General features: G+C 57.9%; 6 protein-coding genes across 6 annotated transcripts; 1 reads left to right on the plus strand and 5 right to left on the minus strand.

Moving 5' to 3' along the window:
• Positions 1 to 267: 267 nt before the first annotated feature.
• P884DRAFT_328273 (uncharacterized protein) lies at positions 268 to 1,637 on the minus strand (the record flags this gene model as incomplete). The annotated part of the gene is made up of 3 exons (XM_069445589.1): positions 268 to 1,051; positions 1,181 to 1,401; positions 1,473 to 1,637. The coding sequence occupies 3 exons, from the start codon at positions 1,635 to 1,637 to the stop codon at positions 580 to 582; spliced, it is 858 nt and encodes a 285-aa protein (XP_069299197.1). The 3' UTR covers positions 268 to 579.
• Positions 1,638 to 2,253: 616 nt separating this feature from the next.
• On the minus strand, positions 2,254 to 2,775 carry P884DRAFT_257149 (uncharacterized protein). The gene has a single exon (XM_069441123.1). It carries the CDS (start codon positions 2,730 to 2,732, stop codon positions 2,439 to 2,441), a length of 294 nt encoding a protein of 97 aa, XP_069299198.1. The 5' UTR covers positions 2,733 to 2,775; the 3' UTR covers positions 2,254 to 2,438.
• Positions 2,776 to 3,124: 349 nt separating this feature from the next.
• On the minus strand, positions 3,125 to 3,937 carry P884DRAFT_268196 (uncharacterized protein; the record flags this gene model as incomplete). The annotated part of the gene is made up of 1 exon (XM_069442178.1): positions 3,125 to 3,937. The coding sequence occupies one exon, from the start codon at positions 3,935 to 3,937 to the stop codon at positions 3,125 to 3,127; it is 813 nt and encodes a 270-aa protein (XP_069299199.1).
• A 4,608-nt stretch (positions 3,938 to 8,545) lies between these two features.
• On the minus strand, positions 8,546 to 12,200 carry P884DRAFT_219919 (uncharacterized protein). The gene is made up of 3 exons (XM_069439430.1): positions 11,736 to 12,200; positions 10,003 to 11,613; positions 8,546 to 9,937 (listed from the first exon to the last, which is right to left on the minus strand). Exons 1-3 carry the CDS (start codon positions 11,779 to 11,781, stop codon positions 8,817 to 8,819), a joined length of 2,778 nt encoding a protein of 925 aa, XP_069299200.1. The 5' UTR covers positions 11,782 to 12,200; the 3' UTR covers positions 8,546 to 8,816.
• Positions 12,201 to 13,294: 1,094 nt separating this feature from the next.
• On the plus strand, positions 13,295 to 15,378 carry P884DRAFT_239505 (membrane dipeptidase-domain-containing protein; the record flags this gene model as incomplete). Its single annotated transcript, XM_069440139.1, has 3 exons — positions 13,295 to 13,925; positions 14,005 to 14,217; positions 14,329 to 15,378. Exons 1-3 carry the CDS (start codon positions 13,643 to 13,645, stop codon positions 15,375 to 15,377), a joined length of 1,545 nt encoding a protein of 514 aa, XP_069299201.1. The 5' UTR covers positions 13,295 to 13,642.
• On the minus strand, positions 15,379 to 16,306 carry P884DRAFT_328278 (mitochondrial 37S ribosomal protein uS13m; the record flags this gene model as incomplete). Its single annotated transcript, XM_069445590.1, has 3 exons — positions 15,379 to 15,924; positions 16,002 to 16,046; positions 16,289 to 16,306. 3 exons carry the CDS (start codon positions 16,304 to 16,306, stop codon positions 15,613 to 15,615), a joined length of 375 nt encoding a protein of 124 aa, XP_069299202.1. The 3' UTR covers positions 15,379 to 15,612.
• Positions 16,307 to 16,312: the final 6 nt, after the last annotated feature.

Raw genomic sequence — 16,312 nt, forward strand, 5'->3', positions numbered from 1 at the left:
TTATTTATTTATTTATTTTTTCTCTCTTTTACTCGCCGCTAGCGTTTTCTTTTGTTTGCGATGGAGGGGGGTTTCTAAAGTTTAGGACGATCAGGTGCATCGGTTACGCATTGGCTTATAAAGAAAAAAGAACAATGGGCAAGGGAAGCCCGGAGTGTCATGTTTCCGTAACTGGCGTCAGGCGTTGTCCGAGGGAACAAATGTTTAAATTACATATACATAGGCAACACTTGCATGATCACGCTTTAAACACTTAGTAGCGCCTGGGGACAAGCTTTTTGAGATATAGAGGGAAGAAAGATAAGGAAGATGATGGTTATTTTGCATTTTTCGTTGGTATCTCTTTTGTGATCTACCCTCTATGAACGCCAGCAACACCAAAGCTAAGCAAAGACGCCGCTATTCATACTTGCATAATACCCCGGCCAGGCGAGGAAGTCAGAAAATGCACAAGTAACTAACCCACTCCCCCAGAAAAGTCGTGTAGCCATACAAGTGTGGTCTCCCGTCCCTCCGGTCCCCCCGCTCACCTACTTCATCTGCCCGTTCTTTATCGTTCCGACGCTGCCTTGGCATTCATCATGGCCTTCCGATCCGATCGTAGTCTGCTTGAGGGAACCTCGCTTCCTCAAACCCATCCGCCGCCGGCGCCGCAGGGGCCGCGGCATACCGCCCCGAAGCGGCAGACAGGCTTCCGGAGTGGTATTCGGTATCCTGGCCGTCGAACGGGTTCGCCTCCTGCTGGCGGAACGGATTGTCGTGGTAGCTGCTGACGGTGCTGGCACCGCCGACGTGGCTGGCCGTGCCGGGGCCGTACGGGTCCGAGTAGTCGGAGCGCCCGCCGACGACGCTGCCAGCGCCGCCGTAGTGCGACCCGTCGACGCGGTCGTCGTGATCGTGGTCGTCCATGTTGACGGGCGCGTAGGCCTCCTCGTCGTGCGGCGCCAGCGAGAAGGCGGCCTTGTCCGGGTCGATGTTCTGGCTGCTGAGCTGCGCGCGGTCGTAGCCCGGCAGGCGGTGGTTCCATTGGTAGTACTTGAGGGTCCAGACGCTTAAGAAGGTGGTCACGCAGAAAAAGAGACTGCGGTTACACAACCCAGGGAGGGGAAGTTGTTTTGTTAGCCTCGAGCCGGCATGTCCACAATGCGGGTGGGGGTTTGTTTTTGGTTCGAGAACGCACAATACGAAGACTGCCATTGCGACAACGGCCTTGCTGACGCTGCAGGCGGTGCCACAAAGATTCTGAGAGTTGTATGCGGCCTGGGTAGAGAAGGCCGAGAGCCAGATGATGGTGTAAATGGTGTCGACCACCAACATGGCGTGAGGCTCGGCGATCTTGCGCGTGCGTGGAAACCGCGGGGCCATGATCAGGTATATCCAGGCCGGGATCGAGAGGAAGAACTGGGGAAATATCGAGGTCAGCACTTTTCCCCGAAAGCCAGATCCGAGACAGGTTGCGAAGCCGTCCATACCACTCCAAAGGTCCACCCATTGTTGCCCACGATCCTTGACTTGTCGGCCCTGAAAACGGCAATCTCGAGACACCACGACACGAAGGCGAAGACGATCTGGAGCGAATGGAAAACCAACTTGAAAGTTGGGATCCGTTCAGGGTCGAATTCGAAGTCCTCCCACATTATCGCCTGGCCGGTAGTGCGGTGATAGCTCCTGGCTCGGAAACGGAACGATCTGGCGATGCGCAGTCGTCGGCTCGGGCAGGGGGTACGCAAGTGCGCCAACAACTCAAGTCGCACAGAAAGCGAGGGTATATAAGATGTATGCAAGCTGCGCTGAAACAGATGATTACACAGTAGATTGTCGAGCGAAGGCAGAACGGGACGAAATCGGTGCTTGACAAAGTCAGAAAGATGGACCAGAACAGAGCCGCGCGGTGCGTCCCAAAACAGGGCCAGCACCCAGGTTTCCACGACACAGGTTGATGGATCCCGACACAGCCCGCTGGGCTTTTTGCCCAGGCGACGGGAGAGCCTTGGCAGTGGGTTGCAGCACAGTGCCGAGCCACACTGAATGACGCTTGCACAGCAGCCGTCGGCACCCTCGTGCCAATCAAAGAAACGAGAAGCCCATCATGGGTCATTCCCGCGGTTTCGCGCATGAGACCGTCTTGATGATTCCCGTCACCCTCGATCGTCGTCTATCAGATCGCCAAGCTGCAAGCTAAGGCGGCTTCATTCGTGTCTTGCGCAGTAGTTATTAACACAGTACAATCATAAAGGCCTACTGCGAAGTTGAAAGGATTTTGTTAGTGGGCTCAGCTTGTGCTTTGTTTTCGCTCCCAAGCAAGCAGAGGACGGGACTGATCTTGGTGCATCAGTTTGGGAACAACCTGAAGCAATCAAGGAGCATCGTGGCCGTTTTGGATTGACAAGACAACCCATGGCCCAGTCAGGCGAAACCAGAGATCAACTAAGTTAGACTTACGCCGTCGCATGTTTTCGACGTTCTCTACTCCGTCGGCACTGTGCAAACATGTAACTATGGCGGCCTCTGTGCAAGGTTGCGCATCCACGGAACAAGCTTGTGTTGACCCTCTTCCCCCTCAGATCGCTGGCCCAGCAACCACGGCCCACAGGCGCTGACGACACAATTGCCACGCCCGGTGCCAAAAATAGCAGCAATCCGAGCATGGCCAGGTCAGCCACCACTTTTATCCGGCGGTCTCGCCCGGACGGCCGTGGAATGACCGGCCTGCCCCGGAACCGGGCAGCCATGTCGCCCAATCCCGACGTGATCCGGACCCGAGAAATTGAGCGGTTGACTTGAGCGGGTTGTTTGCAACTACATGCTTGCTCTTCTTCTGTCTACGCTTGCTTGTCTTGCGTGTTCTGGATTGATTCCATCTCTCACTTGAGCACTCAACATTTCATAGACATAATTAATCTAGATGTTTGCAAAAACCTGAGGTTTCCTCTATTACTATTCAAGTAATTATTGGCTCCTTCGACGCTCTTCTTATCAAGTCCAAGATACGCAGACCGCCTAAGAAAAAGAGGTGTAGACGAGGATGATGGGTAGAAAGCCGGGAAAGAGTGAATGGTGATTAATTAATTAAATGATTAGCAAGATGAAAGAGGCAAGCGCGCGACTTGCGGTCAACGGCCGTTCAATCCTGGAACATTTTCCACTTGACCATCCTCTCCCTGAGGTCCAACACCTCCTCGCCATCCACGCTGAACGTGCCATCCCCCCTGTGATGGAACATCCTCCCGCCCTTCCCCGGCATCAACGCCGGGTTGGCCCACGCCTTGACGACCCTCAACACCCACAGGCTGTACTTGTCCACCATCGCGTCGTCCTCGACCACGCACTCCACGTTGGCAATCACATGCTCCCCGCCCACCAGCGGCGCACCCACCCTCTCCGCGGGCAGCGCGGCGAGGCCGAACCTCTCAAACTTGTCTGTAGTGTCGTCTTCGGCCGCGCTGCAGTTGCCAATGTCCACCGCCGTCTGCGCCATCTCGACGCTCGGCACCGCCAGCACGCATTCCCGCGTCGCCCGCAGCCGCGCGTAGGTCGCGTCCCAGGGGCCGATGCACGCCGCCACCAGGGGCGGCGACCCGTGCTGCAGCATCATGTGGAAGCCCATCGTCATCAGGTTGATGTCGTACGCCGCCGCCACCGCCGCCGCCGAGGAGGAGGAGGAGGAGGAGGAGGAGGGAGTGGAGCTGTCGTCACCGCTGGGGCTGCCGGCCGGGGACGGCGCCGGGCCCGTCGAGACGAGCAGGACGGGGCCCGGCTCGATGAGGCGGTAGACCTTGGACGGTGGGTAAGGGGTGAAGGGGTCTCTGGTGGTGGGCCCGCGGGCGCGCGTTCGGGTTGAGGGCGTCTTTGTTCCTTTACGCTCCGGCTCTTTTGTTGCCTTTGGCAACGACTTGGATTTGGCATTGCTGGTACGTCTGCGCTTCTTCAGTCCCATTCTATCCAGATGATGGAGCAAATGCAACCGGTAAGTTGGGCAAATTTGGGTAATTAATAGCTCAAATGCTGCGGTTGTCAGTCGCCCGGGAGCTACGCAGTATTTAATTAATTACCGAAAGGGCAGGGTTATGAACTGGGCCGCAAGTTACTCTAGGCTGGTGATGGTAAGAAATTGGTGAGAAACGCGAAACAACAACTAGATCCGTACAGTCTGACGTCACATGTAATTTACTCGACTTGGCCAGGGTAATTGAGAGGAAGGAATAGGGCGGAACAGAAGAGCGGGAAACGGCTTTGATTTCGTGCACTTTGTTTGATTTGCGACCTGAGAATAATTATTAATTAATAATTCATCTAGTCAGGTGACTCGATCGGCGCCGGATTCAACGAGACCTTAAAGCTAGAAAGATGACATTCCTGATATTTCTCGTGCTTCTCCTGCCCCTATCAAAGGTATCGCTAATATGCGGGTGAGTCCCGAAACAGAGAGGGAGTAAATCTTGGCTCTTGCCAAAACAGTTCGCTGCAGCTAACACTCGGGACGGGGGTTAACTTTGGCTGCCTTGCGTGCTGTGAGTAATTATCTAATTAATTAACGTTAATTATGGGAAGGTGCATTTGGGCCGTCGTTAACACAATTGTCAAACCCACATGCCAACAGTGAAATGAGTTTCTTCTTCGCACACCGGATTCGCGCCTTGTCGTCGTGTGAGACCGAACTTGACGTCGGCGCCCTTTGCATGGCTTGCAGTCCACAGCAGCATTAAAGTCGACGTATACGGCCAAAGCCACTTAGCGGAGAATTATCTACGCTCCTTTGGAGAGCGCCGATTACAACACCGGAGCGCCATTATAATTAAGTCTCATAAACGGAACCTCGGGCACGCATTCAGATCCCTAGTATGCTCGCTCACTCGGGTGTCATATGAGGGGTGTATCGATCTATTGAATACCCGAATTTCTTTCCTCAGAACGCCAAGGAAGGAACCAATACTCTATTGGACTTTGTAAATACATGAAGGCAAACCAAAGCTAAAGATCCTACGCGTCCGTTTTTTCTTCCCTCACTCACTCCTGCCAGCGGAAGCGGCTCTGACGCAACATCTCAATCAGTCCGGCGGGCAGCAGGCCCTGGTCTACCACGTCAACGCCTCCGAAGCGGCCGATCATGTCCTTGTGATACAGCTGCACGACCCACTTCTCGTAGGGGCTCAGTTCGTCCCACTTCACCAACCTCTTCTGGCCAACGAACACTGCGGCGATCTCGCCACTGGGTTCGAGCAACGTCTCCTCCGGCTCGCTGATCAGCTTGCGGTAGACGTCGCCGAGACGTCCGACGGTCCGCTCGCGGTAGCGGGTGAACTCGGCCAGCGACATGAAGGGTTCGCTCTGCAGGTCCGCGAACTCGGGCTTGTTACGCCAGGTATTGGCGTCCAAGGTTGTGTAGTTCTGGGGTGCGGCGTCGTCTTCATCAGAAGAAAAAAAGGAGAAGTCACCTTCGAACCGGGCTTTGACACGCGCGTAGTCGAGCTCCTCCGCTTCGAGGTACTCATCCATGAGCTTTTCTGGATCCTCGGTCACCTTCCGGCGGTTGACGAGGAGGAAGACGAAGGGGTTCTGCAAGCCGAGGCCACCCATCGAAGAGGGCCAATAGAGGTAGCCGTCGGGTATGTCGGATATGGGGATGCCGAAGCGGGAGGAAATCGTGCGCTTCAGATACTCGGCGACGCCTCCCGGGTGGTCGGGGAAGAGCGCGGTCTGGATGCGCTTGAAGGTCGCCAGCATGCTGTCGATGTGGGCGCGGCCGTAGCAGTGGGCCGGCCTACCAAAGTTGTTGGAGAAGAAGCGGTGGCCGTAAATGTTCCACGCCTGGATGTAGTCCAGCACGCTCCGGCAGGCGGACAGCTGCCGGCGCAATTCGTTGACGTGCTTGTCCACTTCTTCCTGGTCAATCAGGAAGCGGCCGGTGGCAGGATCCAGCTTCAGAAACCCCCATTTCACGTCGCCTTGGGGAAGCCAGCCCGACGAGGCTGTGGATGCGGCCGCGTTCTTCTTCGCCATGATGAGCGCAGAGCCTGTCTTGTCCGCGTTAAGCTCGAGGCCCATAATATCGGTGAACCTTGTGACGATGCTCCACGCCTTGCCGCAAGCGTCGGAGCTGCCCCAGAGCCACATGTCATCGTGCAGGCGATACAAGCGCGTACCGGACGCCTGCTGGTTGACGGCGTAGTCGAGGCAGAACAGGATGGACTCGGAGAAGAAGTCGGCCAGGGGGGTTGAAATGAGCGTTCCACGCTTCCGGGTCCGCGCAGCAGTATCCGGCGGGTCCTGCTGGAACTTCAAGTCCGTCTCGATCACTCGCCGGAAGAAGTCGATCCACTCTGCCTGCACGCCGAAATATTCGACAACGGCAAAGATGGTGGAGTGCGGGAGCGAGGGGCCGAACCACTTGAAGTCCGAGCGGATGACGGTAACGTCGCTCCCCAGTTTCGTCCGCATGATAATCTCGGCCTGGAGCCGATGCAGAAGGTCCTGGACCACGGCGACGTGGCTCGGCTTGTTGTCGCCCTCTTCGTCTCCGAGACTGCCGTACGAGCCCCTGACCTCGTCAACCGACGTAGGCAGTTGGTCAAGGAGAATCTGGCGGAAGTGATAGTTTCGCGCTGTCTGGACGGACTTCGGATGGAGAAGGGTGGTCGTGTCAAGAAAGAAGTGGCGGCGACGGGCATCCGCCTTGGAGATGGGCTTGGTGTCGGGTTTCCAGACGCCCTCTCTCTCGATAAAGTCCGTGAGTGCGTCGCGGAGTTGCACCGCCCACTGCAGGCCCACGTAGTAGACAAAGATGGAGTGCAGCAGGTCCTCGTCCGTGTAGAAGCGGTACCGGCCGTTGAGGTTCCGGCGCTGCTCCACGACGAGAGGAGCGCCCCACGTCCAGGTTGCGATGGCCGACATGCGCATGTTGAGCACGTCGGCGATCTCGGCGAGGACCACCTTGTTCGTCTTGAAGTCCCTCAGGGTCGTCCGCTTTTCCTCCGTCAGGATGTCGCTCCGCAGCATGCCCGCGATGGCGGCCTCGAGCGTGCTCTCGTCGAAGTGGACCCGATTCTTCCAGTCTTTCTGCCACGACGCAAAGTTCTTCCTGACGTCGCCCAGGGCTTGCTTGGCCTCCTTGGACGAGAACACGTCGTCGAGGTACGCCTTGATGGCCGTGCCGTCCGTCTCCTTGGCCTCGAACACGTACGCCTCCCAGGTGGCGCGCTGCTGGTGCATCTCCTCGCGGCCGACGACGGCGTCCGAGTCGCTGCCGCCCGACGCGATCCACTCCTCCACGAGCTTGCCGTAGAGCGAGGCGAACTCGTATCTGTTGGTGAGGGCGTCCATGTAGTGGCCCACCTCGGCCTCGTACTCCTTCAGCAGGGGATCGGTGACGGACGGATCGTACTCGGCCTGGTCGAGGAACTCGTCCAGGCTCGACAGTGTCGGGCTGTTTTGGAGTCCGAGAGACCGGAGTTCCTCGTACCCCTTGAGCAGCTTCCTGGTTCTCTTGGCCGTGTCGCGCTCGGCGGCGACATCCTCATGGAGGGCGCGCTTCTTCGTCTTGTACGCTTCCTTTTGCTTCTGCAGCTGCTCGAGCTTGATGGTTGTGATGGACGACAGCGTCTGTGACAGGATGTCGGTAGAAGCCATTGTGCGCTGGTGGTGTATCCTCGCCAATTGGGCAGATGAGTTGTGTGAAGGGGAACGAACGGGATATGTGAGTGAGACGTGGGATGTCAGCGTTGTCACAAAGGAATGCGCTACGGCTTATAACGTCTAGGGTACGGAGGTATGCTGCCTTGGTGAGGCGGGAGAGTGTTGTTTGTTTCTGTTCCTCAGACATCTTGGAAGGAGAGAGGTGTCGCAACCGTTTTATAACCCGGTGATTGACGCTTGAGATTGTGCGTGGCATTGGGTTGGTGACTTCCGAACAACACAAAGCCTAAGGAGGACGGCCTCTGCTTTAGTTCGAGGACGGATATGTGGAGACGAGGATGAGGACGGACAAAAATGTCACCACGGCGTGACTCAAAAGGAATTGCCCCTGGATCAAGCATCTGTGTTTTTCTGTTCGCCGAGGCTAGAAAGCGCATCTGCAAGAGCTTCGGCGCAGCTTGGGATGAGCAAAAACCAAGGAAGGCCGCTGCTGCTGCTGCCGTTGTCATGCAAGGGGCGTAGCCTTCGAGGTAGAGTTCCCCACTTCAACGGCAAGCTATATGTAACATACCTGCTTTGCACAACTTTCACCTAGCGGCGCAACGCCGGAAGGGAATTGCTAAGTCAAAATAGATTGCCCGTCAATGAGACGGAGTCATACCGGCTTACCGCCCTTGCAACAAGCCAAACAACTTAGCCCACGAACTTCTCAGCAGTCGACCACAAACGGCAACGCCAGCCTGAACGAACTCTCCGACAGAGAGGGCAGGAGACTTGGGAAGGACGTCATCATCTTGGCTAGTGGAGCGCTCAACCGAAAAAAGACGACGAGCCATCGGGTTTGGAGCAAAGGAACAGAGGGAAGGCCAACATCTCCTGAGAGAGAGAAAAAAAAAAAAAAAAAAAAACATAAACCGATACAGGATATGTGTGGAACAGACCGAGATACATAGCAACCGAACCGCCCCAACTCGCTCGCTCCCGCCCGCACGCTAGCTAGCCATCATGATATCATGTCTTTTCTTCTTGTGCTGCTTCTCCGGTACTACACGTCCTCTCGTTGCTACAATGACAACTCTCTCGGAGCATCACAGGGTCGCATCGATGGCATCATTTCGTCTATCCATATCTCCATCCATCATCACGACATGACGGAACCCGCCCGCCCGATGAAACCATCATCATCAATCGTCCATGGGCGCGTCCACGAGCGTGACGCTATGTTGATGCGCATGGCGGGCACCGCCTTGCTGTTGCTGCTGGTGGTCCTGCGCCTGTGAGGACGACTGGGAGCCGCTCCCCGTATGCTGGTGATGCGGCGGAGGCGCGGTCGTCCGCGCGGCCGCCGAGGCCGCGGGCGTCACGCGGCGGCCGGACCCGAAGCGGGCGCCGCTCCGTCCCAGGCTGTTGCGCTTCTCCACCGTGCCCTCCTGCCCCCCGGCGCCGGCGGCCACCTTGGCCAGTTGCGGGTCCGTCGCCGTTGCGGCCGAGGTGGACGGAGGCGTTGCCGGGGTTGCGGAGGCGGCAGAGGCGGCGGCGGCAGCAGCTGATGATGATGATGATGCCGCCACGGTCGCGCTGACGCCGTTCATGATGAAGTTGCCGTCGGACGGGTGGCTCAGGCCGATGCTGGCGTCTGACTCACCCGGGACCTCGAGGCTGGTCCGCTTGGGGAGGTTAGGGCCGAGGCTGGTGCGCTTTCTGTGCTCGCTGGTCGGGCTGGAGATGTTGCTCGTCGAGATGGGGAACCGGGTCTCGGGTCCGCCGACGCTCCTGTCGCGGCGGTGGGCCCGGGGGCCCGGGGCCGGCGACGTCGCCCGGCTCCGGCTACCGCTCGCCTTCTCCAGGATTGCCCGGTTGCGCTCCTCCATGTGCGCCTTTCGGTTGCTCTCGTCGGTGGAGATTGCACGTGGCCGGCCCTGGTTACCCTTGCCAGAGCCAGACGCGTTCATGGTCGACAGGCGCTTCAGCTCATTGAAGATGGCGTCCTTGTGCGCAAAGAGATCCCGGATCAGGCGGTAGGCGTGCTTCTCTTCCATGGTGAGCGACGTCTCGGTGCGAGGACGCAGGATGCAGGGGGCGAGGGTAGTCGCCAGCTTCTGAACGTATTCTTCGTCTGCCGACGTGAGGTCGATCAAGCGCGTGAAGTGGTTCATGCAAGCATCAAGCGTCGCGATGTTGGTGAGGCGTAGCTGGGAAAGGGTCTGCTGCAGGACAGGAATGCGCGCAGCATCACCCCCCTCGGCTGCCGGACTGTTGTAGATGGTCCGGATGATTTCGTAGACGTGGGAGGAGACGAGGGAATCTGGCACCCGTCGTTAGTGTATGCTCTCTCTATCTAGCCACTTGCCGACGAGCAGCGGGACATACCGGGAAGTTCGAGGAGGTAGAGCTTCAGGAGGCTGGCGACCGTGGGTATATCGAATTCGGCAAACGTTTCAAGTGCGGGCGGTTGTCCGTTGTTGACCTTGGCCCTCAGCTTGTGTGTCTGGGAAAGCGGGACGTCCACCAACCACACCCCTCTCCGGGCTTCGTCACCCTCGAGATCCGGGTAGTGATGGTCCAGGTAGGTAAGAATGGTGGTGATGATGATGGGGACCCGCTTCCGGTCGGCCCTGGCGCGGGCCTCAAGGTCCACGCCAAACGTTTGGTCGTCAACCTTGTTGTAGTAGTTCTCGTAGACCACAACCTTGGGGATGAAGCTGCCCGTCCGGTAGTTCTCCAGGAGGTAGCGCAGGTCCCCGAGCGGCTGTACCGTCTCCTGGAAGAGCATCATGTTGTCGACGGTGGCTTGAAGGCTCGGAATCACATTGCTGATGGTTCCGGAAAAGTCCAGGATGACCGTCTTGATCGCCTTGAGCCGGTCGAGCTCGCAGCGCTCGAGGAACTTGAGGTGCATGTAGATCGCCTCCTCCAGCTCGCAGCGCATCTCGTCCAGCTTCTGGACCGCGGCCTTGTAGCGCTCGTCGGCCTCCCGGGCCTCCCGGCGCATGCGCTCGGCCGGCGTCTCGTTCGGTCGCGAGGTGTTGAGGACGTCCCACTTGGCCAAATACTCGGTCACGGTGCCAACCACCGGAGAGTCACCGCTCTCTGATCCGCCCACGGGGATCGAGAAGGTCCTCCCGAGCGCCTTCTTCTCCGGGACGCCGGCCGTCTCGAAGGCCTTGGGCCGCCATTGGTAAAACATCTTGGAGCTGTTCGCGAACGTGTTGCCCACGTTGCCGACCAAGCGCAGGAAGCCGTGAGTGACCAAGTCCTGGCCGATCCTCTCGGCGTGGCTCACGCTGGTGGCTCCCATGTGCTGCTGGATGTATTCCACGATATCGGCGCCGGCAGAGGTATTTTGGTACGTCCCGAGGATGGGAACCTTGGTCTCGCCCATCTTGATGGTCGCGAGCATGTGCGACAGCATCTTCTTGACCTGTTCTGGGGTATACAACACGTCGCCAATCTCGAGCGGCTCCTCCTCTTCTGCGGGGTCCTGATTGACCTTGATGGCCGGGATGTTCTGCTTTGGGCTCGACTCGGGGTCTTGGAAGGCCAGCTTGTTCTCCTCCTCGAGGTCCTCGACGAGGCGGCACTTGTTGAAGTAGTTGCTCCTGAGCTTCTTGACGGTCTCGGCCTGCTTGTCGTGGGCTTTGATCCGCGCTTGCAGCTCCTCTTGCGAGTCTTGTATCCGGGCCTCGTGGGCTTCGCACCAGCGGGAGAAAGGATTCACCACCAAGTCGCGGATGTTTTGCGCAATCTTCTTGTGGTTCCTGGATGCATCCTCCATCTCGGCTCGTACGCCCTCGTACGCCTTCCGCACGCTGGCGCCATCGTCGCGGTCAAACCCGCCTTGAATCTTGTCGACCGCAGGGGCGATCTCGGATAGCCGCTGGCCATAGATCTCCTCGGCTTCGGCGCGCATGCGGGCAATCGTCAGGACCTGCCGGTTCTCGACGATGCCTTGCTGTAGCTTTCCGAACAGGACGCCCAGTCCTTGCACTCAGTTAGTTGTGATGCGAGCGCTGAAAAGATTCCTTCTCTGTCAAACCCTCTTTTTTTTTCTTTTCTTTTCTTTTTTTTTTTTTGGGGGGGGGGGGGGGGGAGAATCGGCTTACCTGCGGCGTAGTCGTTTGACCAAAACGATTCTGCGAAACCCGGCATCTTCGCGAGGAGTGCCGATTGCGCGCCTCTGGTCGTGGTTCCGGCTCTGCAACCTAGGCAGCGAGAGAAACAGCAGTGTATGTGTTCGTATGCGTTTGTGTGTGTGTGTGTGCGTCTTTGAAAAAGGTTGGGATTCTGCGAGCCAGTCGTGGCACAGCTCCGAATCTGGCGGTTGCAGGGGAGGCTCTGAGTTTTGCGTCGGTTTGGGACGGGAAGTCTGAAAGCTGAGGCTTTGGCAGTCAAGTCTTGGCTTTGCGCGCCGGAGGTCGAAGGTGACGACGACTTTGTGGAAAGAAAAAACTTGGAAGACTTTCTGAGCAGCCGGTGCAGAGAGATTCGGAGGCGCAAAGAAGAAGGCCAGCAACCGGCTACTGCGCTGACGACAAAGGAGGTTGAAGCAAGAGACCGCAAGTCCGCGGGAAAGGGTTTTGTGTCTTGTCACAAGTCTATGAAGCTGGCAAGGACATTTCGTCTGTTGGAATAACTACGGACCCGGCCCAAGCCCAGATGCAAGCTGCCCAGCAGGAACCCCACGTCCCATTGGACGGGGCACAGGGCACCGAGCCTGCCGTTGTCAGAGACGACCTGAGGTATCCAGCCTGGCGAGGCCACGCTGGTCCCGCTAGTTGCTTGGGCCCGGGCCCCAAGCCGTGTGTTCCTTTCGGCCCCTGCAGTACGAAGTACCAGGGTCTCCCCCGATAAGTGTTTTTTTGGGACCCAAGCGGGGTCTCGAGCACACACCGACAACTCGAAAACGCAAAACGCAAAACGTAAAACGCAGGACCAACTGCAGGTGAAGGGCTTTTTTGCATCGAGCAGTATGCGCAGTGCTGCACCAGGGTTCGATAGCTAGTCTAGGTTTGGGGGGCAGTGCAGCGGCCGCCAACCGAGCATGTCTTGATCGCGAGCATCATGGGACAAGCGCCGACTCGTGCACTTCGTACACACTGCATTAGTTTTTATGCTAGTGTACACAGTAGTTATGTTTCAGGTACAGTACAGCACTTGAGAGAACATGCACCTCCACACCACTGCTATCAGGGCTATGCAATTGGTGCCTGGATACGAATGGTTAGTGTACATATGAAACATGACGTAACTTACACCCTTTGGTGGGTCGACCGTTACAACGGGACAGGACCCTAAGGGACAATGACACCGTCGTGGGAGAAGGAACACCAGTAAGCTCGATATTAAGCAGAGATTGCTACGCAGTAGACACCCAACTTTGCTCAGGGTCAGATGCGAAGCAGCGCAGCCCGAAAATTGACAGAATGCGGACAAGGCTGTGTCAGCGCTAGTACGGAGTAATGGGTCACAAAATCAGCCTCGAATACTGGAGAATCTTGCGACGGAAGTTCCCCCAGTGCCACGCCAAGAGTGATCCAAAAGAGAGGGGCATGCAAGGGTTACGGAGGCTTGTCGTCGGGTGCTGCGCGATTGAGTGGGATCCCTGGGGAGAGAAGTACTAGTAAAGGAGGAGCGGGAAAGTGAGATAAAAGTAATTGCATCCTCACGGGGAGCCTGAAAACAAATCCGTAAAGTTCGAACAAAAATGTTTGAAATATGGAAAATAATACATCAAGTGATGGCAGCTTGAGCATTTATTTGCTGCCTCCCGTATTTTCTCGTACTTGTCATCGGCTCCCTCATTCTGTATTCCGAGCGGGGAGTAGTGTATTCCGTACCCGGCCGCGTAATGCGTGCAGTACGGATTACTCAACGTTAGACCCACTAGCGTAGCACCAAACCAGAACCTATCTATGTCCGCGGGTAAAGTAGAGCTACGGAGGCACTTGGTCTACTTGGACATATTCCTGTACGGCATCACAACCAGCAGGAAGTCCTGCTGTCAACGGCGATGACGAGCGTCACGGAGCTCCCGGGGCCCGTCGCCAGGATGGGGCAAAAAGCGGACCACTCCTCCGGGCAAGAACTTCGCGCTCGCCGGAGGCCCTGGGCCGCGAGAGCCGCGAGAGCCGCCTTGTATGTGGTACTGCCCTTAGTCTTGTTCGCCTGGTTCGTCCGATCGGCTGGCTATTATTCCACTTGCTTCGGTCACGGGCTTCCCTTCTCCTCGACCAAACACAGAAACAGCATCGAGGCGCGCGTCAAGCGTATCTTGCGCCATAACCCCTTGATAGGTAAACCGGCCCCGCATCCCCACCACCTCTTCACTCTTTACCCTGAGAAGAGAAACCTCATGTTAAACTGCGCTGGCAGATGGTCACAATGACCTGGCCATCTGGATCAGGGCGTATTACAACAACCACATCTACAATGAGACCTTCAGCAAGCCCTTCGCGGAAGGTGGCCTGGGCGGTCACGTCGACATCCCCCGTCTGAGGGCTGGCTTGAACGGCGGCGCCTTCTGGAGCGCCTTCTGGCCCTGTCCAGCAAACGGATCCGACTATACGGATGAGAATTACCATCGCAGTAAGCCCAGACCGTTCTTTTTTTTTTTTTTTTTTTTTTTTTTTTTTTTTTTTTTGCCTTCTCATACACCATTCGCCTCTTATCTCACCAACTGACTTGTTTTATCCCAAGCTGTCCAACAAACCCTCAACCAGATCGACCTCCTCACCCGCCTGCAGCAAGCCCACTCCGACCTCCTCTTGCCGCCGACTCTCACCAGTCGCCAGGCCCTCCACCGCTTCCGCCACAGCCGCGGCCGCCGGCTCATCTCGCCGCTCGCCATCGAGGGCTTGCACCAGATCGGCAACTCGGCCGGCGTGCTCCGCCAGCTGCACGCCCTGGGCGTCCGCTACGCGACCCTGACCCACAACTGCGGCAACCGCTTCGCCGACGCCGCGCTGTGGGAGCACCCGGCGCCGCGCAAGGCGCCCCCCGTCTGGGGCGGCGTCAGCCCCGCCGGGCGGGCGCTGGTGCGCGAGATGAACCGCCTGGGCGTCATCGTGGACCTGTCGCACACCAGCGCCGACACCATGCGCGACGTCCTCGGCGGCGGCCGCGACGGCTGGGAGGGCAGCCTCGCCCCGCCCATCTTCAGCCACTCGAGCGCCTACGCGCTCTGCCCGCACCCCCGCAACGTCCCCGACGACGTGCTCGACCTCGTCGGGCGGAGGAACGGCGTCGTCATGGTCAACTTCAACCCGGCCTTCATCTCGTGCGTCGAGGCGCCCCACAGGGACGACGGCCTGCCGGACTTCTACCCCCCGAACTCCACGCTGCAGCAGGTCGTCAGGCATATCCTGCACATCGGTCGGAGGATCGGGTTCGACCACGTCGGGCTCGGCAGTGACTTTGACGGGATCGCCGAGGTGCCCGAAGGGTTGGAGGACGTGTCCAGGTTCCCGGCCCTGGTGGCCGAGCTGCTGAGGCAGGGAGTGAGCGACAAGGACGCCGCCAACATCGTCGGCGGTAACGTCCTTCGCGTCTGGACGGACGTCGAGGCTGTCGCCGAGAAGTTGCAGAGGGCCGGCGAGCCTCCACTGGAAGACGACTTACCCAGGCGCATCGCAGCGTTCGACGGCGTAGATGGAGAGAACTTTGAAGATGCGACGGCGTTTGCAGCCCAACAGAGGAAAGGGGAGGGGGGACGGGGGGAAAAGTCAACCGAGAGCTCTTTCTTTTAGCCCTGGGTGATATTCCGTAGTGCCGTAGTGTACATACATAGAAACACACGCCGGTGCGCCTTTGCTCAACCGGGGATGCCCACCCATCATATCTACCCGCCCCGAAAAGAGATTACCCGCGAACACATCCGCCGGCAGGAGGGGCAAGGCAAAGCACAAGTAACTCGCCTGCGCCCGCAGTATATATATATTTATATATATACCATCATCGCCCGTGACACGCTCCTCCCTTCCCCTAACCCTTCCGTTCGACCTTGTTGAGCTTTCTGGCGGTATTGATTTGGTTCCTCGTCCGTTGGCCGCGAACCGGCAGGCCCATGGCGTGTCGCCTGCCGCGGTATGTGCCAATGTCACGCAACCGCTTGATGTTGTCTTGGACTATCTTCCTCGCTTCGTTCTCGATCGTCATTGTTGACAGCTCGGCGGTCAGGGCTGTGATGGTCTTGGGCGGGAGGGTTCCCACCTTCGCCCGCGGATGGATGCAGTACTTGGCCAGGATGCGCGCTGATGTTTGCGGCCCCAGGGCGTAGAAGGATTCAAGGGCTTTCTAAAAGGAATGATCTCATGTCAGCGTGCTGCGGGGAGAAACCGGCGGGGAGGGGGAGGAGAGATGCAGCAGCGCACCTTGACCAGCTTGTTCTCGTTGAAGTTGACGCCGAAGATGAACACCTGGGGTTGCGCGGTTAGCACGGCTCCGGGAACAAGTGTTCGATAGTGAGGGATCGCACCATCTTGATCGATTGTAGTCAGACACCCTCGGCAGGAATTCCCCAGTAGTACGCCCAGGACCGGCAACAAGTGACTTTGCGACGACGCGAATCGAGACTCGAACTGCAGCAGGGACTACTGAGGCGGATGTTGCCGGTTGAAAATCCGGCCGAGCGGCTGCCAGTTGCACACGACCGGCAGACACCTGTCTGCCAAGACATTGATCT

This window comes from Thermothelomyces heterothallicus, assembly GCF_042370625.1.
Source record: "Thermothelomyces heterothallicus CBS 202.75 unplaced genomic scaffold P884_scaffold_6, whole genome shotgun sequence".
Taxonomy (NCBI): Eukaryota; Fungi; Ascomycota; class Sordariomycetes; order Sordariales; family Chaetomiaceae; genus Thermothelomyces; species Thermothelomyces heterothallicus.

Bases quoted from the DNA above. Each gene is read 5' to 3' on its own strand.
- P884DRAFT_219919 (XM_069439430.1), bottom strand. From the start codon at position 11,781: ATGCCGGGTTTCGCAGAATCGTTTTGGTCAAACGACTACGCCGCAG. The intron at 11,614-11,735 runs GTAAGCCGATTC...ACTGAGTGCAAG, and splicing joins GTCAAACGACTACGCCGCAG to GACTGGGCGTCCTGTTCGGA. The intron at 9,938-10,002 runs GTATGTCCCGCT...GACGGGTGCCAG, and splicing joins CTACCTCCTCGAACTTCCCG to ATTCCCTCGTCTCCTCCCAC.
- P884DRAFT_257149 (XM_069441123.1), bottom strand. From the start codon at position 2,732: ATGGCTGCCCGGTTCCGGGGCAGGCCGGTCATTCCACGGCCGTCCGGG.